This window comes from Falco biarmicus, chromosome 12 (genome assembly GCF_023638135.1).
Source record: "Falco biarmicus isolate bFalBia1 chromosome 12, bFalBia1.pri, whole genome shotgun sequence".
Taxonomy (NCBI): domain Eukaryota; kingdom Metazoa; phylum Chordata; class Aves; order Falconiformes; family Falconidae; genus Falco; species Falco biarmicus.
Window position 1 is genome coordinate 15055755 of NC_079299.1, and position 27341 is coordinate 15083095.

The window sequence follows — 27341 nt, forward strand, 5'->3', positions numbered from 1 at the left end:
AAAGCCAAGGATCTAGCATGCCAACGAATGGAAGCCGTGTTCTGCTATCTAGCCATTCCCAACTTCCAGTACCTTCCCTTTCTTCCTTGGCACCGTTGATGCTTTATCCTTATTCCCCAGCTCTAGGAGCCTCGAGAAAAGAGGAAAAAGCAGGGCAGGGAAGGGAAGAGGCAAAAAATGAAAGAGCCAGCTTGGATCCCTGCTCCTCAATCAGCACACACATCCTTCTATCCTGTTCACATCCATCCCCCACCAAACAGCATGCTTTCAGATGCAACACAGAGATTTCTGTCTCCCTGTCGTGGCATGAGAAAGTTGGGTGTTTTCTTTGTACCCAAGCAGACCTTAAGACATAACATCTGCTGTTTTCCAAGTGTTCATTTTGGATCATTGAGGGTGGGGGTGGGTGGGGGGGGAGCACGTTACTTTTTAAAAAAATTAATACTTAAACGATTAAACATCAGCTAAGTCAAAAATATAAATCATAAGAAGCACGAAGAGACATTTTTCACCCCTAGATCAACCTTGATATGATAGGAAGTTGATCATAATCTTTAGCAGCTTTCATATCAGCGCAAATTGCTGTATTAACGTTGTGAAATACACTATTAGAATAATAAAGCAATGCAACAGTGGATGAATACTTGTATAAACCACAAAATTTAGCAAGTGCCTTTAAAGTTTTTTTGATGCCAAGAGTTCTCCTGTGTATAGAGACACTGCAACTATAATACAACCTTTTAATAGCCACAAAGTTGATGTACTGTAACACACTTTGTCTAACAATGAAAATTAACATTTTGTAGCATTAGAATTGATTTTTATAGGAGGAACTAAAGTTTCTGAAATTTACAATGAACTCAACTTCAGACATGAAATAATGATTAGGGGATAGTTGGCGTGGGCACGCACATGTTCATATTTAAAAGAAAACAGTTTTCAACATGTTGCTGCACTAAGTGCCTTTTTTAAACAATCAGATTTTCCAAAACCACGTTGAAGGTTGTATAATTGCACGCTTCTCAGTGAAGTAGCAAAGTTAAAGTTTTCTCCCCTTAAGCTGATCTAAAGCAATAAAAACTTCTGCATGCATGCCCTCAGCTATGTTTGGATAAAATTAAGTATACAGCACAAATATCCACATTCCTAAGTGCAAGACTGAAACAATGCTCCCAGTGTTCATTTCATTCATTGCTTATTGGGAAAAAAAAAAAAAAAAAAAGGCAAACTGACATCACCCTAAACTGTACATTCTCAGCATAGATCATTTAACTCTCTAAAAAGAACACAAAGAATACAGATGTTTCACCAGCTGAAAAAAACCTACTGTGTAAATACTAAGCTTGGAAAAAAATGCCACTCACCAAGCTATGGAGGTTGAAGGAACAAGGAAAGCCAAAAAAGGGTGTTTGCAAAACAGCAGCAGTAAGGAGATTACTACACTAAGCTAAATGTGGTTTTTTCAGAATTGTTCCATCAAAAGCTTTTGCCCGAGTATTAACAGGCTAGTGAGAAAACCTCAAACATGATTTTTCTTTTTTCTCTCATTTAAAGGCAGATAAAATTATATTCTTCTTCTATGATAAATATGACTGCCAAGATATCTCTGTATTCTGAAAGTGGGGCCAAATTTTTCTTTTTTTATTTTATTACAACCATGTAGATAAAAACTGGCAAGCTGCTGTGACAGGTGAAGACATTTTTATTAGAATAATAAAAAGTTCAAAGTTACAATAATTATCTCTAGGGAAAAACAAGCCCTAAAAATCCCTTTTTTCTAAAAGATGAAAAGTGGCAGTGTGGTAATTACAACAAGACTAAAAACCTCAACTACCTACCCCCAGTTTTCTAAGAAGATATCTGTACAAAAATAAATGGGAGAGTTCGTAACTATCTGGTTAGCTTCTGATATCATCCTGGTCTATAAAAAAAATTACATTTGTGGAAAACAAATGTAATACTTTATCGCCAGCAAGTACAGTATGAACACAGTTCCTGCAGCTCATGCTACTCCTGCAAACACAAGCTAGAAAAGTTGCAGGGTAATTGTTTAAAATAAGTACAGAACCACAGCGCACAGACACGCTGCACCAGACAGTGGTGGTGGCACCCCTCTCCCCCGTGTTCCCATGGCATGTGGTCCATCCTCTGCCACACTGATGTTTAGCAACTGTGTGGATAGATCAATTCTATTACAACCATCAAGGCTTTCCTTCATCTGAAGTATTTAATTACAAGGAAAAACAGAGAGAGGGTGATATCTGGGGAGGGGCAGAGTAAGTTCCCTGAATTTCTTTCCACATTTAAATGACAATATATTGAAAAGTAATTTCAAATATTTATTAGTTCTTCTACCCCCAACCAATGTGTTTGAAAAGCCATCATTTATTATATTGTTCTTAGTTCTGGATCATTTATATATTCCAGATTATTACAGGAATCACCCTTTGTTTCTACCACCTCCTTTTTTTGAAGTCTTTAATTTGATGATTGTAATTTCACATCTAACAGATCAGATTATTATCTCTACCAAACATAAACTGTATGATTGTCATATGATTACTACATATAAATATTGCTTCCTCAAATGTGTTTTTGTAGGAATTAATAAATTCAGTCTGAAGTTGAAATATTTCCCTTTGCAAATATTTTTATGAACACTGTATAAAATTTCTTTTCTTCCTTTAAACCAACAGCTGGTTCACAATTCAAATTTTCCATAATTTCCGCTGTGTTTTGTCAGCACATTTCATCACCTAATTACACAATTTTGGTTTATTATTCATGAGAGTGTAGAGCTTTTAAATCCTTCTTCCAAATATATCCATCAAAATTCATAAAGCCAGGTTTATAAAAGAATCAAGTTGTTTTAATTAAAATGCAGGCAAGCATGTTTTGATTGAATTAAGAAGTTGTAAAATAAGGTATGAAAGCATCTAAATTTATGAACAAAAATACAATACTAGTTAACTCCATATAACTGAGCAAGAATAACACAGCTGTTTAATAATGTGAGAATTATGGATGTGTCATAACTAATGAAACGTACAAAATACTGAAAAATAGCAAAGTAGCTTTCTTCTCAGTGATAGATCTATATCACAAAGCATCCATTACTAAAAACGTGTCCTTAAAATTGAAGATAAACTGCTTTTGTCCAAAACAAGCCAACAAATGTGAAATTCACAGACCAAAGGTCTTGCAATACCATTTGCAATACCATTTTTATTAGGTTTTTCTTCCCATTTTAGTCAAGGTGAAATTGAATTCCAGCTTAAAATTTGCATATGCAACTCAAATGCTGTATTAGGCGGAAACAAAACAATGAGAAGTTTGCTGTCAGCTATCACATTCATCAATATTATTTATTTGAAAGTCCTAGCTGAATTTTCTTTTAAAATTACATGGTTTGCCTGTTTGCACAGAAACCTGATAATACCAGGGCTGACTTCATAACTATTAGGACTGTTTTACCATTAGGATTTAAGGTATTTTTTAAGATATCATTCATCTTGTAGTTAAAGGTACATGTGCTGGGCAGAGAAGCCAAACCAAAAGACTACAGACAGACTGGCTGATGAGCAAACAGAAAACCCCACTAAGTCGATGGCACTAAGAAAAGGCAAAGCTGACCGATGAGTTAAGGGTGTCTCACACATCCTCCTAACCAGCCACCTTAGCTGGCGGCACTTCCACTCTCTGGAAGTGTATCTATTATCTTCCCAGCAGAATGCCACCAAAACCTGGAAGTCTAGAGAAATGAACACACCAGACTGTGTTGGAAGCAGTTAAAAATTGTGCTCAGCCTGTATTTCTGATCAGAACAAACAACAGTAAGGGTGCAGTGAAGTCTCCTCTTCCAAGCCCATACCCTACTATCATAAAAATCCACCCACCACTGTTTTAGTCGAAGCACCTCAAAGGACATAAAGCTTTCCCCTCTTTTAAACAGCGTTTTTTTCTTTTTTTGTGTGTGTTGGGTTTTTTGGTTTTGGGTTTTTTTTTTTTTTGGGGGGGGGGGGGCAGTAGTGAAAAAATTTGGAATTATTCTTCCCCAGACCATGTCCTCACAACAGTTCATCTGCACACATCCACATAAAGGAGACAAAATGCAAATAAAAGACCAAGGTACACACACTTATTTACTGAGGGTTATTTACAATTAGGAAGAATATTAAAGGCTACAGCTACCCCACTGACACTAAGGAGCGGACATGTAAGGGAAACATGTTTCTAGAGTGCTCAGAAGTGCTCTGCTACTTGACCCTGCAGCTTTGCTTGTTTCAGCAGAGGCGACCTTCTGTCTCAGGAATGTCTGCATGAACACACAAGCTGAGAAAATAATCAGAAGTACGCTATATTGATTTGATGCTTTTACTTCCCAGATTCACATTATAGAATAAAGTGAAGTAAAATTTGCAGCTGTAGAAAACAAATTTCTTCTCTCAGCTAATGACTTTAAACATACAGAGGTGTCTCAAACAAAAGAAAAGCATTCAGTATTTTTAAAGTCTGAGGAACAATTTTCCACATTAGATGTCCAAGTGAAGGTAGCTATAACCATGAATTAAAAAAAAACAAACACAGTGCTTTTACTGTGACTTTTTTCAAGGTCGTATTACATCTTCCTAAAGCTTTTTCCCATTTATATACTGTCAAGTCATAACCTGTTGCTGTACATGCCTGTGTGTATGAGGATCAACTTCCCCTTCGATTGCTGCGTGCTTACAAGCACACTGTGACTTTTAATGGCTCCATTTACATCTGAGGAACTAAATATTACCCATTGCACTCATGTCTGAAATCTTAAGCCAACTTCGTAAAGCCTGCTGAACTTAGTGTAAGATAGCTCTGTCTTGGATCGAAAGCTGTGATTGCTGCACCTCTCTTGAAGCGCAAATAATGTCCCTCCATTAAGGAAAATTTTTACACAATTACTGGTAACAACAGGGTCATTAGGGAGTACAGCTATACAGATACATCAAACACCATCCATGTTGGCGCCTGGACCTTGACCTCAAATGCCATACTCCTGGGCGAGAGAGTAACACTGAACTCAGAAAAATTTTCCTTTGTCAAAATTATCCCTATAAAAAGGAACATGCAACTGAAACACGCTATAAAAGCAACCTTTTGTCTGGACAAGATAGCTAATGCGTGGGCTTAACTTGTACATAAATCAAACTGAATTCCAAGTGTAAACATTAATAAGTAGTTCAGCTTTACAAAGGCAGTATATAGGACAACAGCTCAAAGGAAGGTACATGTAATGCAAACTTTTTTTTTGTTTAATTACAGTAACGTCTAGAAAATAATTCATGTAAGAGGATCCCACTGAGCTGTACCATGAGAGGGAAAAGACCATTCTCAGCCAAACAGCCCTCCTGTATTTTTAGTCTCATTGTGCTACAAGGCAGCAATAGTATTCAGCACAGGAGGATGTGGATACAGCCACTTTCCAACAAGGAAGATCACCTGAGAAAAAGAGAGGAGAGGACTGTCTTCTTGAAACAGACATCATCCTTTTACTTCTTTCCCATGAATGATGAAGAAATGAAGCTTTCACTTATGTAATGGCACACCGCTGCTTAATTTTTGTGGTCTCCCTCACCCCCAATATTCCAAAAGGATTATTACAGAAGTCTTGCAGGCAAGGAAACAGAGCAATTAAGTGATTTATTTTAAATCTACAGGGGATGCATCCCAGAGACAGACTTAGCTCAGATCCTTTAAGTTCCAGTTCACAGATAGCAGGCATGTGCATGAGAACTTATATGGGGAGAAAATCTGACTAAATTATGGTTTAGGTATACTTTTTCGAAAGCACTCTGCTCTCTAGAGAAAACAGTGAGAAGGATACATATGTGCCAGTAAGAAGTAGACTGCAACATGAAAAATACACAGAAAATACAGACAGTATTTCCCCAGAGCTCATCAGGTTTTGGCCCACTGATCTTCCTGAAGTTTTCTACTGGTGTTATATATCTTTTTGAAACTACTAAGTTCATAGAAACATAGATAACTTATGATGAAACTTCAGCTACAGCAAATACATGAATCATGCTACTGCTGAAACTCAGCAGATTTTTGCCTTATGTATATGGACAAGTTATTTATAGATTTTTACTGCCCATCAGGCTCAACATGATGTCAGCTTACAATAACAAGTTAATGTTAATGTTTTCCAGTAATTTTCACAGTGCCATTTAACTGCAAGTGCCCTAGCCAAGGTAAACTTAAGGGCAAGGAGAGAGCTAACTGCATAATCAGAGAACAACGTTAATGAATTTTGCATCTCCACTTTGAACACTTGGAATTCTATCTGCAATACATTTGTCTTTTGTTCCCAGAATTTAAGCTCACTAGCCAGCTGATTACGTCTCCCCGAAACAGCTCAAATATTCCTTCTGATTTTAATTAGCCACAAAGCTTCATCACCTTGTGGATTTCTTTTTTCCCCCCCAGACAAACAAGCATCCTATGCTATCACAGAAAGTGCCAAACTCAAAGCCATCACACATTTCTTGAACTCTAGTAAGCCCACGCACTTTGTTTTACAATCAGCAGCATCATGGCAGATGAGCACTGTCTCTGCAAAATCATCAGTTGACAAACAATGTTCCAAAGAAAAATGATGAAATTTGCTGGGGCTCTTCAGAGGCATTACAAGCTGTTCAGGAAGATCTGTTCCTTATTATTATCTTTCCCCTTCTCTCTTCCACTTACATGCAATGGGTAAGATGCATTTTTGACAACAGGGAATGTCAACAACCACAGTTTTTACAGCAGAAAGGTTTTTTTGAAAAGCAAGTTCTTCCAACACGTTTCCTTACTCAAGACCACCTTCTCCAACATTTGCACATACTTACATTTGATCTTTTTATCCCAGAGGAGTACTGCTGTCTCACTGTCTGTAAAAACAGTTCTAAGAACATTTTTTTAAAGCTGCTGTATCTTAACCCTCCACTTGCTTTGGATATTGAACTGCATAGAGGTTGCCTTCTGCACACAGCAGTGCCGATGGTAGATGATACTATGCCCACACTTGTTCAACGCTGCATCCTGCTGAACTTTGACAACTTTACAGTTCCCAGCCAGGCTTCTAACGAAAGCACACTCTCCATCCCCTTCCGTCACAAGACTTAGGTTAGCAGAGGCCTGCTATGTACATTGAGGAAATCTTACTCCTTTTTATTGAAACAGCTCAGGGAGGACCACCAGCTGATCTGTGGCAGCTGCAACACCCACCAGATGGCTAGTGATGGTCAGCTGGATGTGGGCTGCTGCACACAAGCTGTTTGCAGAGCACAAGCCTACAGAAATCCTCTGGCATTAAAGCCTCAAAACTGGCAACAAGAGCAACAACTAGGCAACGCACCCATTTCACTGCATGCCAATTTGCTCAAGGCAGTTGAAAAGCATTCTGCATCAGTGATGCCGGGAACTATCAGGATGCTTCATATCCTTTTTCTTGCAAATAAACAACAAACACAAGGTGGTCAGAGTATCTCAATGGGTTCTTCAGTGTCTTTCCCCTTCACAATCAGTACCAATGTGGTCTTGCCCGTAATCACCTCCACCCACCACTCCACAGGCAGGATCCTGTTACTTTTGTATTCTACCAGTGCCGCAATTGCAACAGCACCTACTGAAATAGTTTCTTTAGTAAACAGATTAAACACTTTCTGTTCACTACCTTTAGATAAACTAAACCAGAACCCAGGGAAACCTTGCAGTTTGAAGTCACTTCACAGTCTGAATTCAGCAGAATAGAAATGAGTGGAACCCACCACTACCCTCCCTCCTATGTTCCCATTACTCTGTTCGTAACTGCTGATAATCCATAAACGAAAAAATGCACCACACAGAATGTCTCTTCATCACATAGATCTTAAGTGTATCTCCATTATCAGTGTTGCAACCTTCTACAGCCCTAGAGGAGCCTGTGCCACACACTGTCCTAAATCCTGATCACAAAGTATCCATGATCTTGGTCATCAGCAGATTTTGCTGGGGATTGATGGTTTATGTTGAAGGATCATCACATAACACAGCATATATATTTTTTAAGCAGTAAAATTTACCATAGAAATAGAACTACAATAAAGCACATGTAACAGTATGAAGCATGGTTTCTTCAAACTCAAATGCTAAAAATACTTCCATTTAGCAAAAATGACAACAAAATGAATTAGCAAGATGATGTTGTCAGAAGTTACTGAATCCATGGAGGTAGCTTAGGAGTTTACTTAAATCCCACAGAATTCCACAAGTTACATGCACTTGGAAAAACAAGAGAACTTTATGTGAAACCAAGTTCCCTTTTTCCCTCTCCAAACACTGTTAAGCCTTTTCTGCGCACTTTATCAGTCCTGTTGGCTTTACAATATATTAAAAATTACCAACTAGCTGCAAAAGGGGCGTCCACCTATTTATTTATTTACTTAACGTTAAGGAGGATGAGTTCTCTCCTAGTAAGCTACTTACAACATTATAGTAAAAGCTTCTTTTTGAAAGGGTTAAAAGGTCAAAACAAAATACTTGAAAAAGACCCAAATCAAGCTTCTCCAGGAATTCAGTTAAGAGACTGTGAAAATAAATGCCTCCTGCTCATGACATAACACCAAAATTAGGTGGTATCATCCATGACCCAGGAACACCTCTGTAGTGTTTTATGCTTGTATAATTGCAACACTGCAATTGTTTTGAGGGTTTTCATGGCTAATCATGGTACTCTAATTCTATTCAACAAAGTTGCCTCTGTAAAACCCCAGGGATCATCCAGGTAGATAAAGCCATTATAAGCCTCATTCGTATACTGACTGAATAAAAAAAAAATAAATAAATGACTGACTCCCAACCTCTGAGCCTTTCTTCCTGTTCTATGTAGTTTTTATAAATATCACTGAAATAAAACTGAATTAAAAGATAAAACTCAGAACATAAATTCCTCTGAAAGGAAAAGGCTACTGGGAAAACATTAGCAAAACTGAACTAGTCCAAACAGTTGATGGGAAGTGTCAAAGGTTGCAGTGGTTTATCAATACCTCTCTCTCTGAAGAAATCTGTTAATATCAAATCTTATCCCACTCAGAGTAAAAAACTCAAGAAGTCACTGCAGTAAGAATTTGAGAGCTGGATATGACAGATTTAACAACCACCACAACTTAACTTAGGAAATATTTAGGATGAGATCATTTATTTGGACCATGTGATCATGGAAGTTCATAAATTAAAGTTCATATGAAATTAACTTCTTGTTCAACTGTTCAAAAGTACCACATTATACAATACTGAAAATAACTTTGTGTCATTAGAACTATTAATTCTTATGCCAGATTAGATTAAAATTACAATGCTGTATATTCAATGTATCTGTCTGAAAGGTCTTTAACTTAAAAATAATCTTTTACCTACCTAGAAGTGCACTATGGCTTTTCAGAAAAATGAAGAATAAAGAACATGAAACAACTCCCTAAGGGATACATTACTTTGCAATTCTATTTCTTTCTTTAATACCACATATCTACCACTGTTACCAACAGTTCATATTTTTTTAGGGAAAAGTATTATGCTTTTATTGCTAAAGGCAGCATGAGGTTACAAAGATAGCTTTTTTTTCCTCCCCAGTGATCACTGAGTGCCAAGATGCCATATTTTATACATTTTAAAACTAGTTAAACATAAAATGCTCATTTTGGCTTATATAACCTCTTTTTTTCACTTCTGACAGCAGAAGATGCCTGATGCTGTAATCAAATTATTACATGTCTCAGAGTACAGCCATCCAAGATAAATAACTACAGTCATAGGAGTATGACCTCATCGGTTCCTAATATCTACAGAATCTACTTTAGTTTGAGTAATTTTGAAGTAATTTCTTATAACATGATAATTCAGAAGTATAAATAATTGACTCAAAACAGCAAACAAAAGAAAGCATTTCTATTGCTGGAAGCACTTCATGCACTTCTTTCTTTTCAAGGTCACTTTTAATACAAACAACACCAGTACCACCACAGAGGTTTGAAATCCTGCCTGCTCAACAAGTGTCCTATGAGAGAGTAGTACCCCAAGGTGATTACACCACGTCCTGCCCTTTTGAAATGCTTCCGGACTATCTGCGGGCTGCAGTTTTATGCTGCAACACAAGATACACACAGCGTATGTTTCTCATTAGATGTTACATCAGGGAAATAACTATTAACAACAACTATCTGGCAACAACATGCATATGTAAAGTCTTTTACAGTGTTACTATGTCCATCTCCACATCTTCCTTAGGCTTCTTTGGAAGCGGGCAGTATTTACTAGATGGGACAACAGCAGCATCACCATGGCACACATATTTCCATGATGGTATTAATTAATTTTGTATTACCTTAATGATCTAAGAAGTATGAGGTATGTAGGATGCTTCACATAAGATACTGACATTATGATTTAAAATTTATTTTTCTTGAGTTGGTCAGGGTTCAAAAGTGACTATTCCAAAGAGCAAAGGCTCTAACTGGTATTTCTTACAGCACAAAATGATTCAATAGGTAAAAAAATTAGAATGAAAAGAAACAAGCCAAAACCACACTCAATAACTGTTCCATTTATATTTTCTTTGCAAAAAAAAGTCATCATTGGTGTGTCTATGGTTTCCTGTTTAAGTGCCAGTGGTGTCTGTTTCACAAATGAAACAAGACTGTTAGAAAATCAGAAGAATAAATGAAAGAATTCTTGCAATTTACAAATGTGAGACAAGTACATAATAGGTATTTTTGTTTGCTATAAAAGTGTTTTGTGGGTAACGAGAAGTTTTAAGTTGGCTTTTCCAACATTAAGCTATTTTTTTCCTTAAAGAATAGCAACTTAATATTATAAAGCTAAACAAATGCACGCATGTGGACTGTGGAAAGGAAGAAATGGTGCTAAGCAACTTCAACTATACTGAAGTACTGAATTCCTAAGGGATTTCTCATAGTAAAACCCGAAGTTTTCATCTCATTGTTTGGTGCATTTGCACCAAAAAAGGACACAACTGATTGCCAAGGTTTAAAGCTTTCCCAACACCCACTTCTGACACAATGACCTTTTTGCATCTATGGAAATACCTGTGTATATTTGAGGAAAAAAATCTGTAACCATTGCTTATTTTCCACAATAAAAGCTGCCCAGATTGAACTAGTACAATCTGGAGAGGTCTCCTACCAAAATCAGCTCAAGACATTCATTATAGATGTGAAGACATACCGAATCTGAAGTGTATACTTTTGAATAAAAGGAATATAGAGATACATTTGACATGCACTTCTGACAGCAAGGTAATAACCCTACTGCAATAAACAACAACATACTAAGACAGCGGCTACTCTTTAAGAGATGATGTGGTCCAAACCAGAGATAAGGAGGAGTAAGCACTTGAAACAAGAGCTGGCAGGAGGGAGCTGACAGTGAGGATGCCAGGGGAAACATGGAGAGATAACCGAGGTGCAAGCCAGTGAAGGCATGAGGGAGTACAGACTAGAAGCACCTGCTGCTTATCATGCCTTCAGAAGCCTCATTCATTCTTCACTTGCATGAAGCTGTGGGGGAGGTTTCCACACTCCCCAACACCAAGCAGACTCTGATGATCCAGAGACGGCTGGCACCTTTTATGACCTGTCAAGACCATAAATTTATAAGCATCCCCATCACCCTCTCTGCATCCCACTTGCCCTCTTCTGCAGTTAGGCCGCACCTAGGCTGTTCCCAGGATCTGACGAAAGGTTTGCAGGGTACTTCAAGTCTAAGAGCTGCCCACAGCTCCAGTGGAAGCCACATTTTTGATGATCCAACTCAGAATCCACACTATTTATTCAGGGGTTTAGCAGCAGTGCCCCAGAAATAGGAGCATGTCACACTATACCGTTGAAAACATTCTCTTTCAGTGCAGCATCACTCCCCACATACCCCCTGACCAAAAAAACAAAACACAAAAACCCACAGTTAGGCCGTTGTAGTAAGACATCACCCCTACCTCTCCAAAAAATACCCCTTCAGCACTAGATCCAAGTATAATACAGCTTCTAGTTAGTCCTGTCTCCACACAAGCTTCCTGTCCTGTATAGGTTTTTTGTATCAGTTAAATTTCTGTACAATCCTTCCTCAGCCTGGATATCCATTTCCCATTCTCTTCTGGCCCATGAATAAACAGCAGAGGGACACATTTCCAGAGTATGCCATCAGTTCAGATTCAGAGTTGCTTAGAGCCCGAGTAAAAAAGCCAAACACTAAGTCAAACAGCCATGTGGAGACCATTCCTAGAAAATTGTAGCGCCATAGCAATAACTACCTTCAGAAATGCAGATATTCTAAAATAATTAAAACCCAAGAAAGAACAGTGGTAAAAAAAACACTAATGGAAGAAATGCCTACGACATATAAACAGAAAAAAAGTGAAGCAAGTAACATGTTTTAAACTCATGAACGCTCTGAAAATGATTTTAACACCTTGGAAAAGTGTCTTATTCTTGTTTTGTGTTTACTTTGTTTCATTTTCTTCGCTTTCCAGGTTTTTCCTCCTCTCCACCTTTCAATTTTTTGTTCCACTATTTGAGATACTTGCATGCTGGCCTTCAACATAGGTAAGTCTTTACTGAGTAGCTATCCACTTAAACCCACTCATTCCTTTTCATTCACTTCTCCCATCCAGCATTCTTTTAAATGCCAGTTTTTCCAGCATTCTCCTCCTTTCATGAAGGGTATTCTTCTCCTTTGTAAACAGCCTGAAAAAGCTTCCAAAGACGGCACCTTCCCACATTTCTCACTATAGCCTTAACCTCTGAAAACACAGAGCACTGTAAAAAGCCCTCACTGTTCATAAATATTTTTCATACATCCTTAAGCAGTCAGAACTTATCGTGGACGGGTATTTTAAAAAGTATATCCAGGAATTGTATCCAGGATTATCTTTTTTTTGGCTCTGAAAGTTTTAAAGACATGGTTTCTAGATAAAAAGGAAGATGGAAAAGAAAATCCTATGCGGGTGGGATTTAAAACATGTTTTTGGAGATGAAAAATGAACTCTGTAGAGTACTAAATTAATCCACTCCACCACCTAGGAGAATATTGTATCTTCGGCACCCTTTACAAGTTTCAACTTTTCCCTTACCAACTGTAAAAACATCCTCTGCCTGTGACAGTGATAGGATTGCTTTCCTGACTAATCATGAGGGATAGTTAAAGATTCATAATACAAAACAGGTGCAAGAAATATGCGTAGAATTGAACATTTTAAAAATTTAGACTTCACAAGAGTTCAACTGTTGTTCTGGGAGGTCTAAATCAAGTTAACCAGCCAGTGCCTAAAACAGTTCAACTCTCTTCAGAAAGATGTAAGTAGTAAAAAGTAGAAAACTGTGCCAACAGTATTTGTTTCTAGTATCTCCATAATCTAAAAAGAAAATAATCTATCCATCGTGAAAACTGTACCTACAGGAGGATTTCTCTTTCCTTAGTTTAATCTTAACACCTAATAAAAGTTGTTGTATATAACCACATCCGTACATAGTGTTTTCAATCACTGCCCATTTATCCAAGACGTAGCTAGAGAAGCTAGCTGAACACTAGTGAAGCTTTATGGCTGTAACTGAACACCAGGCAGGGTACCTTAAAGGGCCACACACACAGCCACCTCAAAATCTCTGCTGGCAACATGGGTTGCAGGAGCTTTTATTCATTAAGGAGTGGTACCTGGTGCACCAGATTGGGGCGGCCAAAACATCTGCACAGCAACTGCTTGCCATACCCCACAGTAATAAGCTCCAAAATCTAGGGCGTGGGAGAGAAGGAAGCAGTGCATCCAGCAGGTCATCCATTCCACTTTACAGAGGGGGCAACTGGCACACCATCCCCTGTACAACCTAGAGTAGTCCTTATTATAGTTACCTCTCAATTAAAAACAGCAGTAGCCTTGTTTTCACTAATTGATGAATATTGCTTATTCTCTACCAAAAACACACTTTTTTTTTTTTAAACTTCAAAGATGTGAACACAAGGTTTACAACAATAACATCTCTGCATATCCTTAGTTGCTATAGAAAGGAATTCAATAACGATGCAGAAACTGAATAAAAAGACCTAATAGAGTTGTAAGAGCTGTCTAAATCTAAGCCCTTTTGAAAACTAGTGACACGTCTTAGGAAGTCAGAGACACAATATTTGTGAGCATTACTAATTGCAGTTAAAGCAACTTCAAAGTGATGTCCAACTATCAGATCTGCCCAGTCAATTAGCAGTACCACAAGAGGGTTGTGTGTGTTTGCTTGTTTGTTTTTTTTAAAAAAAAACAAAACCACACACCAAAAAGCAGCTAGAAGAAAACGTCTGGCAAAATCTCATCAATGACTTTCTTTCAGAGACTGCCTCCTCCCATTCTTGGAACTCAGCTGCATTTCTGTTGTATTCATAAATATAAATCTTGTTCTCAAATGCTCACTGCCTCCTTCTATCAGTGCACCCCTATGTAACAGTTAATATGAATTTACAACATGAAGAAATGAGACAACTGTTCTGTTATTGCAGCTACATATAAGTGAATGTGTTTTCAACTTGACATCAGTATTTCTTTTTTCTTTGTGCTAATCTTAAAAGCAAGGCTTATCTGGAATGCTAAAAACTGAGCTTAGAAAAGAAACAGCTGGAAGGAAGTTTCATTGGAAAACATTTAATTATAGCAGGTTTATTTCTTTGATCTGTAGATAATGTAACATTGTTTACTATATTGAGGTTTTATAAGCCAACGTTGAACTGCTACACTTCAAACTTTCCTGCCAAGACAAATAAAATGTAATTTACCATAGTCAATGTTTCTGTGCTACTGAATAAAGCCAAATAAACAATATGCTACTTCCCCATTCATTCCCTCAGACCCTGGAGATCCTTTGTCTTCAAAACAAAACAGGGGAAAAAAAATTAATCATCACTGACACCCCTGCTGGTAATTCACATTAAGAATTTTTAGGTCAAGCTAATGAGTAGTATACCTCTCTCTTCCAATCAGCCACAAAGACCAACATCCAAAAATGACCTTCAAAATATATTTGCCTAATTTGTCTCCTGTTATATTCTCACACCCTAGCCACTGGAGTCTGTGGGTTTTTACTACCTACACAGTCCTGTAATAAAGAAGATCCCATGACTGCTTGCTAGCTCTTCTTCATGCATCATTCCTCTTTGCTTTATTTTCAAATGCTCATATTTATTTAAATTGTTTTATTCCTCTGAGCAAGTGCCCAAGTAGTAAACTCATAAAACATGGGAGTGATTATAATCTCAAATACCTGAAGCTTGATCTTCCTTTGTAGCAACTTAAGGTAAAATTCTCCTCTCAAAAGAAGGAAAAAGGCATCTACAGCCATTAGGCAGGCTCCACTTTCATCTGCAACGTCTTAACACAACTCTCTCAGATAATTAACTATCTAACATATTGATGTTTTCATCATAAACTGCTTTTTTCATCAGTACAACTAAGCACTTAATTTTTATCTTCAACAAAGTCACATGCATACATTTCTGGCTCAGGAGTACGCTAAGCTAAGACAGTACACGCAGATGTTTCTCCAGCTGCTTGGTCAGCCTTACTCTTCTTCCTAGGCTTGTGCTATCAGTCCTTGCTGGAAGCAGCACACTGACTCACTGACTCATTATGGCTATTTTCAGGTTATGATCTTGTCCTGGTCTTCTTGCTGCTTTAATGAAGCCTCTAACCATCATTTAAATCAATTCTTCCACCTTTAAATCACATTCCCCAGCTGCTCTCCATTCATATTTAAAACATCAGCATATCCAAAGAGTAGATACAGATAATCTGAAGTTCTACCATCGTGCAAACCTTGCCATATTCAATAATTCAATAAACTTTACAAAGAAGAAAGGGAAACAGTAGATCACTTTCATAAAAGCCCTGTGCACATGGCAAAAAAATCTGCCATGCAACCATGCTGGATTTTTAATTGTATTATTATTTTTTAATATAAGGATCCTAGATTCTTTTATGGTAAATATTTTCAGAAAGATGAGTCTAGCTCTACAGGATCCTGCCATTCCCTGAAAAATGGTAACTGTTAATTTCTTGTCCCACTAAAGTCAGTGGGAAATTTAACCTTTAATATAATGTTAATTAATGTAAAGAGTTACGAAGCCCTCTATCTTCTATTAAGTCTAATTTTTGTCACATGCAACTGACTAAGTTGATGTGACTCAGTCTGTTCTTTAGATTTGAGAGAGATGTAACAGTGCTCCTGGTTTCAAATGCAAAAAAGAAAAAAGTTTCAAAAACTCAAAGCAACATTCCTTTGAAGCACAAGACTTCACATTCATATGCCAAACAGAACAGTTTGAATTAGTGAGCATAAAAATCCAAGCAAAAAAAAACCAACAAAAACCCAAAACACTTCTCTGAACTAGCCTACTGTTATAACATCAATTTGATGAATTGAAACTACAGAATTTTGTGGGAAAACTCAAAGTGTAGAGAAAATTTGAACATTAAGAGTAACAATTTGTAAGAGTAACTGGCTGCTGATTGAAAACACTCCAAGCAACATTAAATAAGTGTATTTCCATTTTTATCTTTCTGAAGTTCTAACCCTGCATCAAAGCATAACAAATTCTCTATTTCATCTGTCTCTTGCAATTTAGTTTGTATTCTTTTAAGAACAGGTCATGTGCACCCCCCAGATATGAGATATGGTTCTTCTCTTGTGATGCAAAACACTGCCACATGCTCAGGGGACAAATTTCAGGGTAAATCAGTAGGAATGACAAAGCAATAGCAGTAACTAGTGGGAAGACCACAGTGAGGAGAAGAGAAGCTACCACCCAGACTTCAGCTGAGAAGATGGTAGAACGGAGAGAAGTCTTCCTAGGGACCACAGCAGACCAGGCAGAATTTCTGTGACTGAGTTACAGCAGTGACCAAAACCAGTCATGACAGGAAGGATCTACCTGCAGGGACATGACGGGCCAGCAATAATTTTTTTTATTTTATTCTGTGCAGTTGTCTCATTGCTTGTACAAATTACCACCAAAAAATGTGAATGATCCTCACAAACAAAGCAGCTTCCAGCCAGAAATTACTCATCAATATTAGGTGCAGCTAGGAATTTCTGCATGCACACTTAAAGTCACGTAGCTCCCTCTCTTCATATACAAGCAGCAAACAACGAGGGAGAAGTCACTGAAACCTTCTTTCTTCTAATCTGTGCCCAAGAGATGCCAAAGGGAATGCAAAATGCTCTCCAAAAAGAAGGGATGAAGTGAACAGGACAGATAAGAGAAGCAATGTTTTTATACTGTTCTGTATCCAAGTCTCAAGCTAGACACTGTCAGTGTTTAGTTATAAATCCACGCAAGACCTCTAGGAAGTAGGTTAGCATTTCCAACACTGCAGAAGTGTCCATAACAAGGCACAGAAAAGTTAAATGAGAACAACACTTCTTTTGATAAGTTTCATTTATCTGATTACATATGTTCTAAAAATACAGAATTGTAGGCTGAACAAAGTGAGCGGTGAGGAAGATCAAACTGATAACGTACAAGATAATGACCCAGTTGATGTGCAGATTCTTTCATTTGAAAAAGAAATAAACCCTGTGACTGAAAGCTCCAGCCATACTGCTGCTATTCTACCGTACTAACAACAACTAGATTCTATAGGTTTATGCACATCACACAGCCTTGGAAATCCAGCATCAATCATGTTAACCGATTCACACAAGATAAAACCAAAAGTCCAACATCTGCTTTCCTTGGCAAACCAATCTGGAAGTTAATGCATTTGGGAGTTCCTTTTAATCATCATAAATAATCTACAACCAGATGAATTAAAGGTGCTGCTTTGTTTTCTGGGCAAACCATGCTTGGGGTCCCTGTTAAAGCGCCCAAAGAGGCTCAAGTGAGGAATTGAGTCCGGGTGCAGATGCAGGGCTGTGATCTTGTTGGGATCATGGAGACAGGATAGGATAGCTGACATGTTTGGAGTGCTGCAATGGAGGGGTATAGGCTCTTTAGGAAAGACAGGTGGGGAAGACAACAAGATGGAGTTGCCCTCTATGTGAGAGAACAGCTGGAATGCATGGAGCTCTGCCTGGGATGGATGATAAGCCAGCTGGGAGCTTGTGGGTAATAACTGAAGAGCAGACCAGTATGGGTGACAACATAGTGGGTGTCTGCTATAGGCCAACAAACCAGGAAGAAGAGGATGAGGCCTTCTACAGCAGCTGCAAGCAGCCTTGTGTTTTTCAGGCCCTGGTCCTCACAGAGGACAGACTTCAACTACCCTGGTGTGTGCTGGAGGACCAACACAGCACAGCATAAGCAATCCAGAGGGTTCCTGGAGAGCACTGTTGACAAGTACTGGACAAAAGCAATAGAGGAGACAACAAAGAAAGGTGCTCTGCTGGACCTCACACTTATGAAAAAGAATGACTCATTGAGGATGAGAAGGTCAAAGGCAGCCTTGGCTGCAGCGACAACGAGACAGCAGAGCTCAGGATCCTGAGAGGAGGGAGCAGGGCAAAAAGCAAGATCACAACCCTGGACTTCACGAGAGCAGATTTTGGCTGTTTCCTGGATCTGTCTGGTAGAGTCCTGTAGGATAAGGCACTGGAGGGAGTGGGGTCTAAGAAAGCTGGTTGATATTCAATGACCACTTTCTCCAAGCTCAAGAGCAGTCCACCCCAACAAGCTACCAGTTCAGCAAATGTGCCAGGAGGTCTGTATGGATGAACAAGGAGCTCATGGCAAAACTCAAACACAGAAAGGGAGTATACAGAAGGTAGAAGCAGGGATAAGTAAGCTGGGAGGAAAAGAGAGAAAGAGTGTCCAAGCATGCAGAGATGCATTCAAGGAAGCAAGAGCCCACCTGGAGATTAATCTGGCCAAGGTAAGGCTGAGGTACTGAATGTTGTCTTCATCTCAGTCTTTACTAGTAAGGCCCATGGTCAGGAACAACCCAGGACCAAACTTTCTTTCCCTAGTATACCCAGAAAGTTACCTTCTTGGACTTTGTTCAGTATAAAGAATAAGTTCCTTATCAATTGCAAAAAATCAAGAGTTTCACAAACATAAAGGCTTCCCTAGTCATAAATTTGGATACACTTCCAGAAGTGTCTACATAAAGCTCTGGACAAGCTCTTCCCTTCATCTGATCAACTAAAAGTGCTAGATCTTAAAACAAAAGAAGCCATAAAGATTTCATCATTCAAGAAGGCCTGTAGAAAATTTCCACATTTTCTTGTGGGCTACAAACTTGACTCCCTCCCCCCTGCCATCCTCATGCCAGTTTGGATTATGGAGCAAGTAGAAACTGCAGTCATAAAGCAAGCACTAAGTCACAGAAAAGACTTTTGTCTTATTCAAGTCAATGCATTTACTTATGATGCAGAACTACTCCTTGAAGAGTATCATCAGTTCTGTACAAGTACAGAACAGCAGTATTCCTGACAATTCCAGACAATTCCTGAAAAGAATTCTTATGTAAAACATGTAAACCGGAAGATTATTTTATCTTCATGCACATTCAGATCCCTATGTAAATTGAGCCACAGTTACCACACTCGTAAGGAAAAGCCATGTTTCACGTAATGCAAAGGTCTAAAGTTAAACACAGCACGTTTGTAACCACTGTCAAAAAACACTCCTTGTCAATCTCAGCGTTTGGAAAACCAGGCCATGTTTGGACAAACACTCCATGCTGAACTCTTTCTGAAAGATCTTTCTATAAATTAACATTTGGCTTGCAACAGATGAAATGATTACATAACTCTGAAACATAACTGAAATATACCGTCAAGATTCCTGCATTTGGCACTGCCACATAAGCTTTAAAGTCTTGAGTAATTCCAACTTTCCTGTTCAAGGCTTGACAACATATGAACACTGAAATAAAAATTCAGGCAATGAATTCAGCCAGCAACTGACTAATGCGATTCAACAAAAGAAACAGATTTATTAAATCCATTTTCATAAGCTACTGGTCTTTTATTGCTGGCAAAATCTAAACTTTATTGAGTTTTGTATGAAAGAGGAAGTTAAATTCTCTACTGTGTCATAGAAGTGCAGTGCAAACAGTTTCAAAAACTGCCAGATCACTGTCTCTTCAGGTAAGCCTTCAGAGAGACAGTGCTTTAACAAACAGTCCCATAACATAATTTTCTGCAGTTTAATAAGCTCTAGCAGCAGCTTTGCAAGTCCCATATTACCTTGATAAAAAGGAAACTGAAACCATGTGTCCAACAACCCCTGAAAGTCACAGTACTTTGCTCTTAGTACTATTTACAGGAGGTACATGCTAACTTTGTGTTGAACTACCTGGCATTAGTGGTTTAGAGGTACAACATCAAACACCACCGCCTCCCCTCTTGCACATCTTTATCAACCCACAGTATTTCTTCTGAATGTTTTGTTATTTTTAACTAGCAACAGATAGCTCAGTTTCAGTCATACACTAAATCTGATTAAGTGCTAAATGAAGACTTTGCATAACTGATTCAGATGTCCTTTTTTTTTTTTTTTTTAAAGAATGTCATTCCCTGAACAGAACTTGTCTCTCCCTGCTACAGTACCAATTGCAGTAGTAGTTCCTAGTAGCTGACCAAAACTGATCAAAAATTACATTAAAGCCCTGAGAATATCTCCTGCCTTACAGGTATGGAAAAGAAAACTCCCTACACCTATGCATAAGATTGTCTTAACATGAACGAATTAAAGACAAAGAATTCAGAACAACCCACCATTACTTTTTCCAGATCACTAAAAAGAAGGCAGTAGCGTTATAACACTACAGCCAGTCCCTATTCTCACAACCAGGTTTATAACAACTTTGGACCAAGAAAGTACTTAATTCTCTTTGTTGGAACAACCCTCTCTTTCTAACATTTCAGGAGGTTCAGGAGTTTTGTGACACACTGGCAATCTCCACCTTCCCATGCAGATGCAACAGCTCACAGGTCTAAGACAGGTGCACCAGCTGCTTTTCAGAGCAGATCATCCCACACCCCATGAAAACCTTCACTGTAATGATGAACAACCAAATCCAGATTCACTTGGCTGAAACCCTTTACAGGTAAAGTGGACGGTTACGGCTCTAGAGGGACTTCACTCATTTCCCTGTCCCAGGTCTCCTGCAAGGTCATGATTTTAAAGGGAAATAATATGCTGGAAAAGATACACTAACAAACCCAAACAAACCCATACAAACCCCACCACACAGTTTACAGTGGCAATGTGTACCTAGATAGCTTGCCAACTACGGCAAACTAACAGAGCTGATCACGTACAATATGGCTTTGTTGAAAGGTTGCTCATGAAAAACAGGCAATAAAAATGGGTAACTTATTACCATGATAGCTTAAAAATCAAACACAGTGAACCGACTGCCATAAACCAAAGGAACGATATATGGGGAATGAAGAAATTTCTGATTCCAAACCGACAGCAAGCCGTTCTCCAGAGTGTTTTCAGAATACAGTATAAAGCTTATCACAACTTGTACAGCAAACTGACAGGAAGCTGCTGGTATAGCAGGAAAAGTAAATGAAGCAATATATAAATATGTAGGTAAGTAGCAAGTCTCAGTATCTGCAATACTATTGGTGCTTGGAGTTCAGCTTTGTCTCACATTTGCTCTGTGATTTTGGGCTAGTCACATAGATCTCTCTGTAGATAAGTTTAGATAAATATATTTGCTCTCAAAGCATTTCAGTCTCCAGAGATGAAGCATTATATGAAAGCTAAATGTTGGTATTTACAGCCTACAGCTGTTTAATGATGGTTGAAATGTGAATTCCACATTTATCATCTGATAGAATTAATTCAAAAGCAGTCCTCATACATGTTTTGACAATGTGTGAACGTTCAGCACAACTCACTGCATGTTATCTGGCTGTGAAGTATGACCAAAAAAGTCCAACAAAACCTAAAACAAACAAAACGACAAACCACCCCCAAGAACTTACTTGCAGAAGTGTTCCATGAATAGTATTCTGTCGTAGGCAAGGACTGGTAGACTCTGGAAGCCCCTCCAACAAGGACAGCACTGTATGTGGTACTTCATTTACCATAATAAATGGAACAAGGGCCCGACCTGACATCTCACGTAAACGGTACACAGGAGAGTGCCCACACCTAGAAAAAGAAGAAATACCTATTTTTTGTTACCCAGCTGCAATCCACTGCTGTAGCTAAAACAAAACAAAGGATAATGCAATGAAAAATAGAACACATTTCTTAGAAATCAAATAGACAGTTCTTCTTCTCAGTAGCAAGAGTATTTGCCTAGAAACATAAGTCATACTAGAGCCATGCTGGAGGCTTCAGAAATGCATACAGTTTAAAAAAAAAAAATACCTAAGAAAACAAAAAGATGCAGTTATTCCATGAAGCAAGTAAGTATATGGTCTCATTCCATCTTACTTGATGTTTCTCTTACATTTGAATATGATTGCTGTAGAGTAAGTATTCTGAGTTTCACTTAACTGAAATATTGAAATATGTCCTTAATCAGATGTTTCCATAGAACACAACATGGTGTCTACTGGAATTTTAGGCCATAACTCCCACTGTATTTTAAAACATATTTAAAGGCAGGAAATAAGACACATTGGAAAATATTTTTCTATTATTTATAATTAGTATCTCAAAAATAAATATTTTTTGTTTATTAAAAATTAACTGACAAGACTCAAGACTGCATATAAAACGGGCCAAAAAGAACCTTTTTTCTTTTAATATTATTATAGTTTTAACTGGCTGTAGATTTATGAATATACATAGAATTAACTGTTCAGCTATATTAACACATTAAGCAGCTATATACTACTTGAGTAGCACGTATACTGAGTTGCAGTGAATAAATTTTTTTTTTTTTGGTTCTTGGGTTAGGCTAAGCCTTTCAAAGCCAGGAATTCTTGCATGTGTTAATTTCTGGAAGGCAGGTACAACTCAGCCACCCGCAGTCCCAGACAACTGAGAAAGCTACCCCAGGGTTTAGAAATGAATGGCCAAATGACTTGGATGATGTCAAATGCAGTATGGCAGAAGATACGCTCTGATACCTGATTGTGATGACCCAGAGAGATGGCCTTCCCTCCTCCTACCCTCTCATCCTTTTCCTGAATCGCTTCTTACATATTTTCAGCTTACAAAATCACATGTAGTTGAGATTCTCCCCTGCCAAAATGGGTGAACCACTTTTGAGTTCTCCCAAACAAGCCCTGCAGCACCATGCGTATGTATTTAAAAAATGAAGTGAAATTAAAAGGCATTCTAAGGTTTCAAATATCTCTAGCAAATTTAAATCAATCTCAAAATAGTAGTTTACTTTAGCTCACATCAAAGAAAAACAGAAAGTAATTTCCACCTTGAACCAGCAACTGAATTAATCGGGTTTTGAACACAAGACAGTAAATAGACTTAATTGAAATAGCATAAGAGTTCTGACATTTTAGTCATGTTAGGCCACGGTATGCCTGAAATACACAGACCTTGTTTAGAGAAAGTAGAGAGCTATGCTGCCCTTGAATGACAGGCTTTTGTGGGAATTCTCATCCTTGCAGTATGGCAAAATGTTCTATCCTCCACCTCCCCATGTCTACCCTTGTAGGGAATGATTTTTTGAAGAATCATCTTTGCATTTCCTTTTCAAAGATTGGCTTGTCCTTCACAACAGAATGCAAAAGCAGAGCAGTCACAACTGGAGGCTCTTCCATACGGAAAAGTTTTAATTCTGTATTGATAGGGTGCAAAAAGTCACCTTAGCTCTTAATAAAAAACTAGCATGTTTTTTTTTTTAAACAAAACATTTTTTTAAAATGTTTTTAAACAAAACAAAACAAACAAAAACATTTCAATTCTACTGCACAGTAAACAAACCTGGGAAGCGATTTGTTTGCAACGTTTTCTTTATTTCTGCTAAACCATATTTTCTTAACCAAGAGATTCTCACATGTAGATGTCCTTTCCAAACACAAGCAACACTGATACTGTAATGAATGCCTAGTTTTTAATTAGCTATAACTGTATATTCAGGAATGTTCTTTATTTTGTTCATGACCTTTTACAAATTCCAAGGAATCTGACATCCTTAACAGGAAGCGTGGAAAAATGGGTAAAATGCCAGGGTTTCCTCTAACTTGTGCAAGGGTACTTTCCATCACTACATGCTTCAGAGGGGGTTTTCTCCTCAAGCACAATGCAATGAGTTAGAGTGGAATTTTGTGGGGGATTTCCTAGTAACAAAAAAAGGAGTTGAGAACAATTATTAGATAACCTGACTTTAAACTTGGCTGTCCTACAAAAAATGACAGTAAAGACTTGTAACACATGCACATATCTATACGGAGATACAGGATTTTACATATCAAACTTTGTTCCACGCTGTTATCTTATCAAATTTATTATGGAAATAGAAATGACAGTTCTACAATTAAAAAGAAGAAAATAATTTCATGTAATGGGCAAAATTGTCTCAGCTGCCAAAAGTCTGGGTCCTCAACAAAGACTGCCACCTCAGCATTTATACTGAATGTGTAAGGCAAAACTGCAATTCTCAAAACTACAGGTGACTCTGATCTTCACCTCTCCTCATGCCCCAAATTTTTTGTTCTCTGTAAGAACCTCAGAAGCCAAGGGCTTCAAGAAGCCTAACTGAGACCCTCAGATTCAGTTCTGTGTTGCACTTTGAGGATCTTAAATCAGGAGGCAATAACTTTGTCCTCCTCCTCCTGCTGAGCAAACACACAGGTGTGCCCAGTGCCTGAGGAACTTGCCCAGGACACAGGGGACCCAGTTCTGCAACTTTCTGTGCCTAAGGGAAATGCACACCCACAGCTACTACTTGCCCAGAGGGCAACCTAGCCACCAACCTGCCACTGTACATTAGTGCTAACTTCGCATACTACAGATTGCTACACAGGGTGCAGTGTAGTCACAGCAACTGACATCTTGGTGGAAATCCCCGTAAGAGCACTCCTGCAAAGTCACTACTAAGGAACAAAAGCATCACAAAGCTGAAGAACAATAAAGCATTTGCTTTATAGGAAAACATATGGGAACATAAGGAAGGTATTTCACACGGGCAAATAGCTTCCCAAATCTGAGAGGGGTTAACATTCCTACTGTTTCTTCTTCTCCTTTTTTTTTTTTTAAATAGTTTTATTTTTTTAAATCTAATACTCAAAGAAAATTGGCAAGAAACTGGCTGATAACATTTCAAAAACACTCCATTCACATACCCGTGCAAGGTATCATGCCAAGTCACCACTAGTGACCTATCCCTGAACTTCTGCATACCCTGAAGGCACTTATATGTGCATCTCTCATGTTTTGAAGGCATTTGGCTTCATTCCTGAATCATGCAAAGAGTTTGCCAGAAGAATGTCAAAATATACAATACTTTTTCCATAACCTGTAACAGCACCCTAAATTAAGAACAGGCAGTTTTGATTTTTCCTGGATCCCACTTAGATATAGTCTCTTACCTGTTAATAAAACTAAACAGAATCAATTCTCAAAAAGTGAAAGGAGTGAATGCAGATACAACTGAGTAACAAAACCCAACAATCTAACCTAATGTAGCAATTTTCTGTTTATTGTTATACCAGCCTCTAAGATCAGCTACACACCTTAACACTGAGTCTACCACCTGTGTTCTTAAATATTCATTTTATCTAGGATTTAGCAATAACTACGTGAATCAATCTCTTAAGCTGTATCAAGACAAACCGTTACACAATTACGGTAATCACTGTAACTCAGTTTGTACCTGCAGCAAAACCCAGCAGCTTAAAGAAAGAAATATTTTAAGTCTATTAAACTATTCCGGTTGCTCCTCTTGCAGCAGCTTAACACACTACCATCCCCGAGATCAGTGGTGGCAGTTGCCTTGCCAGGACATTGCAGAAAGGAACAGGACCTCCAACCTTGGCCCCTTCACCATCCAGACTCTGAGCTTCACCTGCCAACAACATGACTAAAATCCGTTGCAGGCTGCCTCTTCTCATCATCTCTGCAGGCAAGTACAAGCAAAGGAGTCTGGCATCTGTTAGGGCATATGTGTGTGCAAACCTGTATTTAAAACTGTTTCATTGTCTTTGATTTGAAAAATACTTGGGGGGGGGGTGGGGGGGAAGTGTTTTCAGTATGCGACACTTTCTTTACATGCACATCATGTACAGACTTAAAAACTAAGAAATATCAAAAATGTCATTATGTAAAAACATCCAGTATGCTAACTGGATTTTATTGTATCTCAAGGTAGCAACAAGCAACGAAACGTTCAAAATCCTCATGTGATACATTCCTATTAAATCCTGAGGGCTGTTAACAACTATTGAAGCTGTACTCCACGCTGAACTCAGTACTGTTTATCTAGGTGCACGAGGTACTGGATGTAAACATGTTTACTTCAAACAGGCCATGATCAAGAACAAAAAGTCAATAAATCTGAGAAGGTTTCACTTTGTTTAACTGTGGATTCAATGCATTTCCACTCCTCCGCTCCGGCTTTAACACTTAGATCCTGAACAATCTTCCTAACTGACAAGATTTATGACCAACTCTTATAAAGCACAAAGATTCCATACTCCTCTGCACACATCAAAGTATCTAATTTATTACTCTGGCTACAAACAACAGAACACTAGCTGTAAATAAATATATCTTAAACTTTTTTGGGGGAAGAAAATCCCCCAAAACCAAAAAACTGCAGGTGTTTCCTATGTGCTTATTTTTCTTCCTTTCTTATTACTCCCCCTCAACAGACCTTCTGTTACCCAACTCAACAAACCAAGTAAGGATTACCTTTTATATGAAGGTTACAGAAACAAATGAATAGATCTAATTTGAACATAATCACATCTGTACCTGAAAATATGTCCAATATATTAAGTAATACCTACAGTTGTTAGAAGGATTAACAAGGAGAAAATATCTCCAAGTTTACTTGATGTTGTCACAGTGATCTCTGCATCACTAATTATGTCACTGCTTATTAACAGTACTTTATGCAGTCCTACAGATAGTATCGCAGCATCACCATTTTGTTGTCAGCTGAAATACATTCACATCCATTGCCTCCACAAAGTGTTGGAAGAGGGAACAGCAGCCATGAAAACAGAACTGAAACAATGGGAGAACAGCCTGAACAACAAGGAATGGAATTTCTGCAGAAGGAGCCTCTAATCTTGTAAGTCAAATCAAGTATCCCACCACCATCACAAAAAGAGTTTGGGAGAAGAGGGCAGCATGAGGCATGAAAGGCAGACTGGCAGTTCAAACAAACCAACTCTGCCTGCTAGTTAAAGCATTTT

General features: G+C 38.2%; 1 protein-coding gene across 6 annotated transcripts in view; it reads right to left on the reverse strand.

The window, feature by feature from the left end:
• THADA (THADA armadillo repeat containing) overlaps nt 1–27341 on the reverse strand; it is a 161680-nt gene that overhangs the window by 65479 nt on the left and 68860 nt on the right. For 5 of the 6 annotated variants that reach the window (XM_056356822.1, XM_056356824.1, XM_056356821.1 and 2 more), the window contains one exon: nt 21990–22158. In XM_056356822.1, the coding sequence (XP_056212797.1) occupies nt 21990–22158 (169 nt within the window). Of the gene's footprint in view, nt 1–21989; nt 22178–27341 lie in introns of those variants that run through there. The other variant, XM_056356826.1, reaches the window with a different exon arrangement.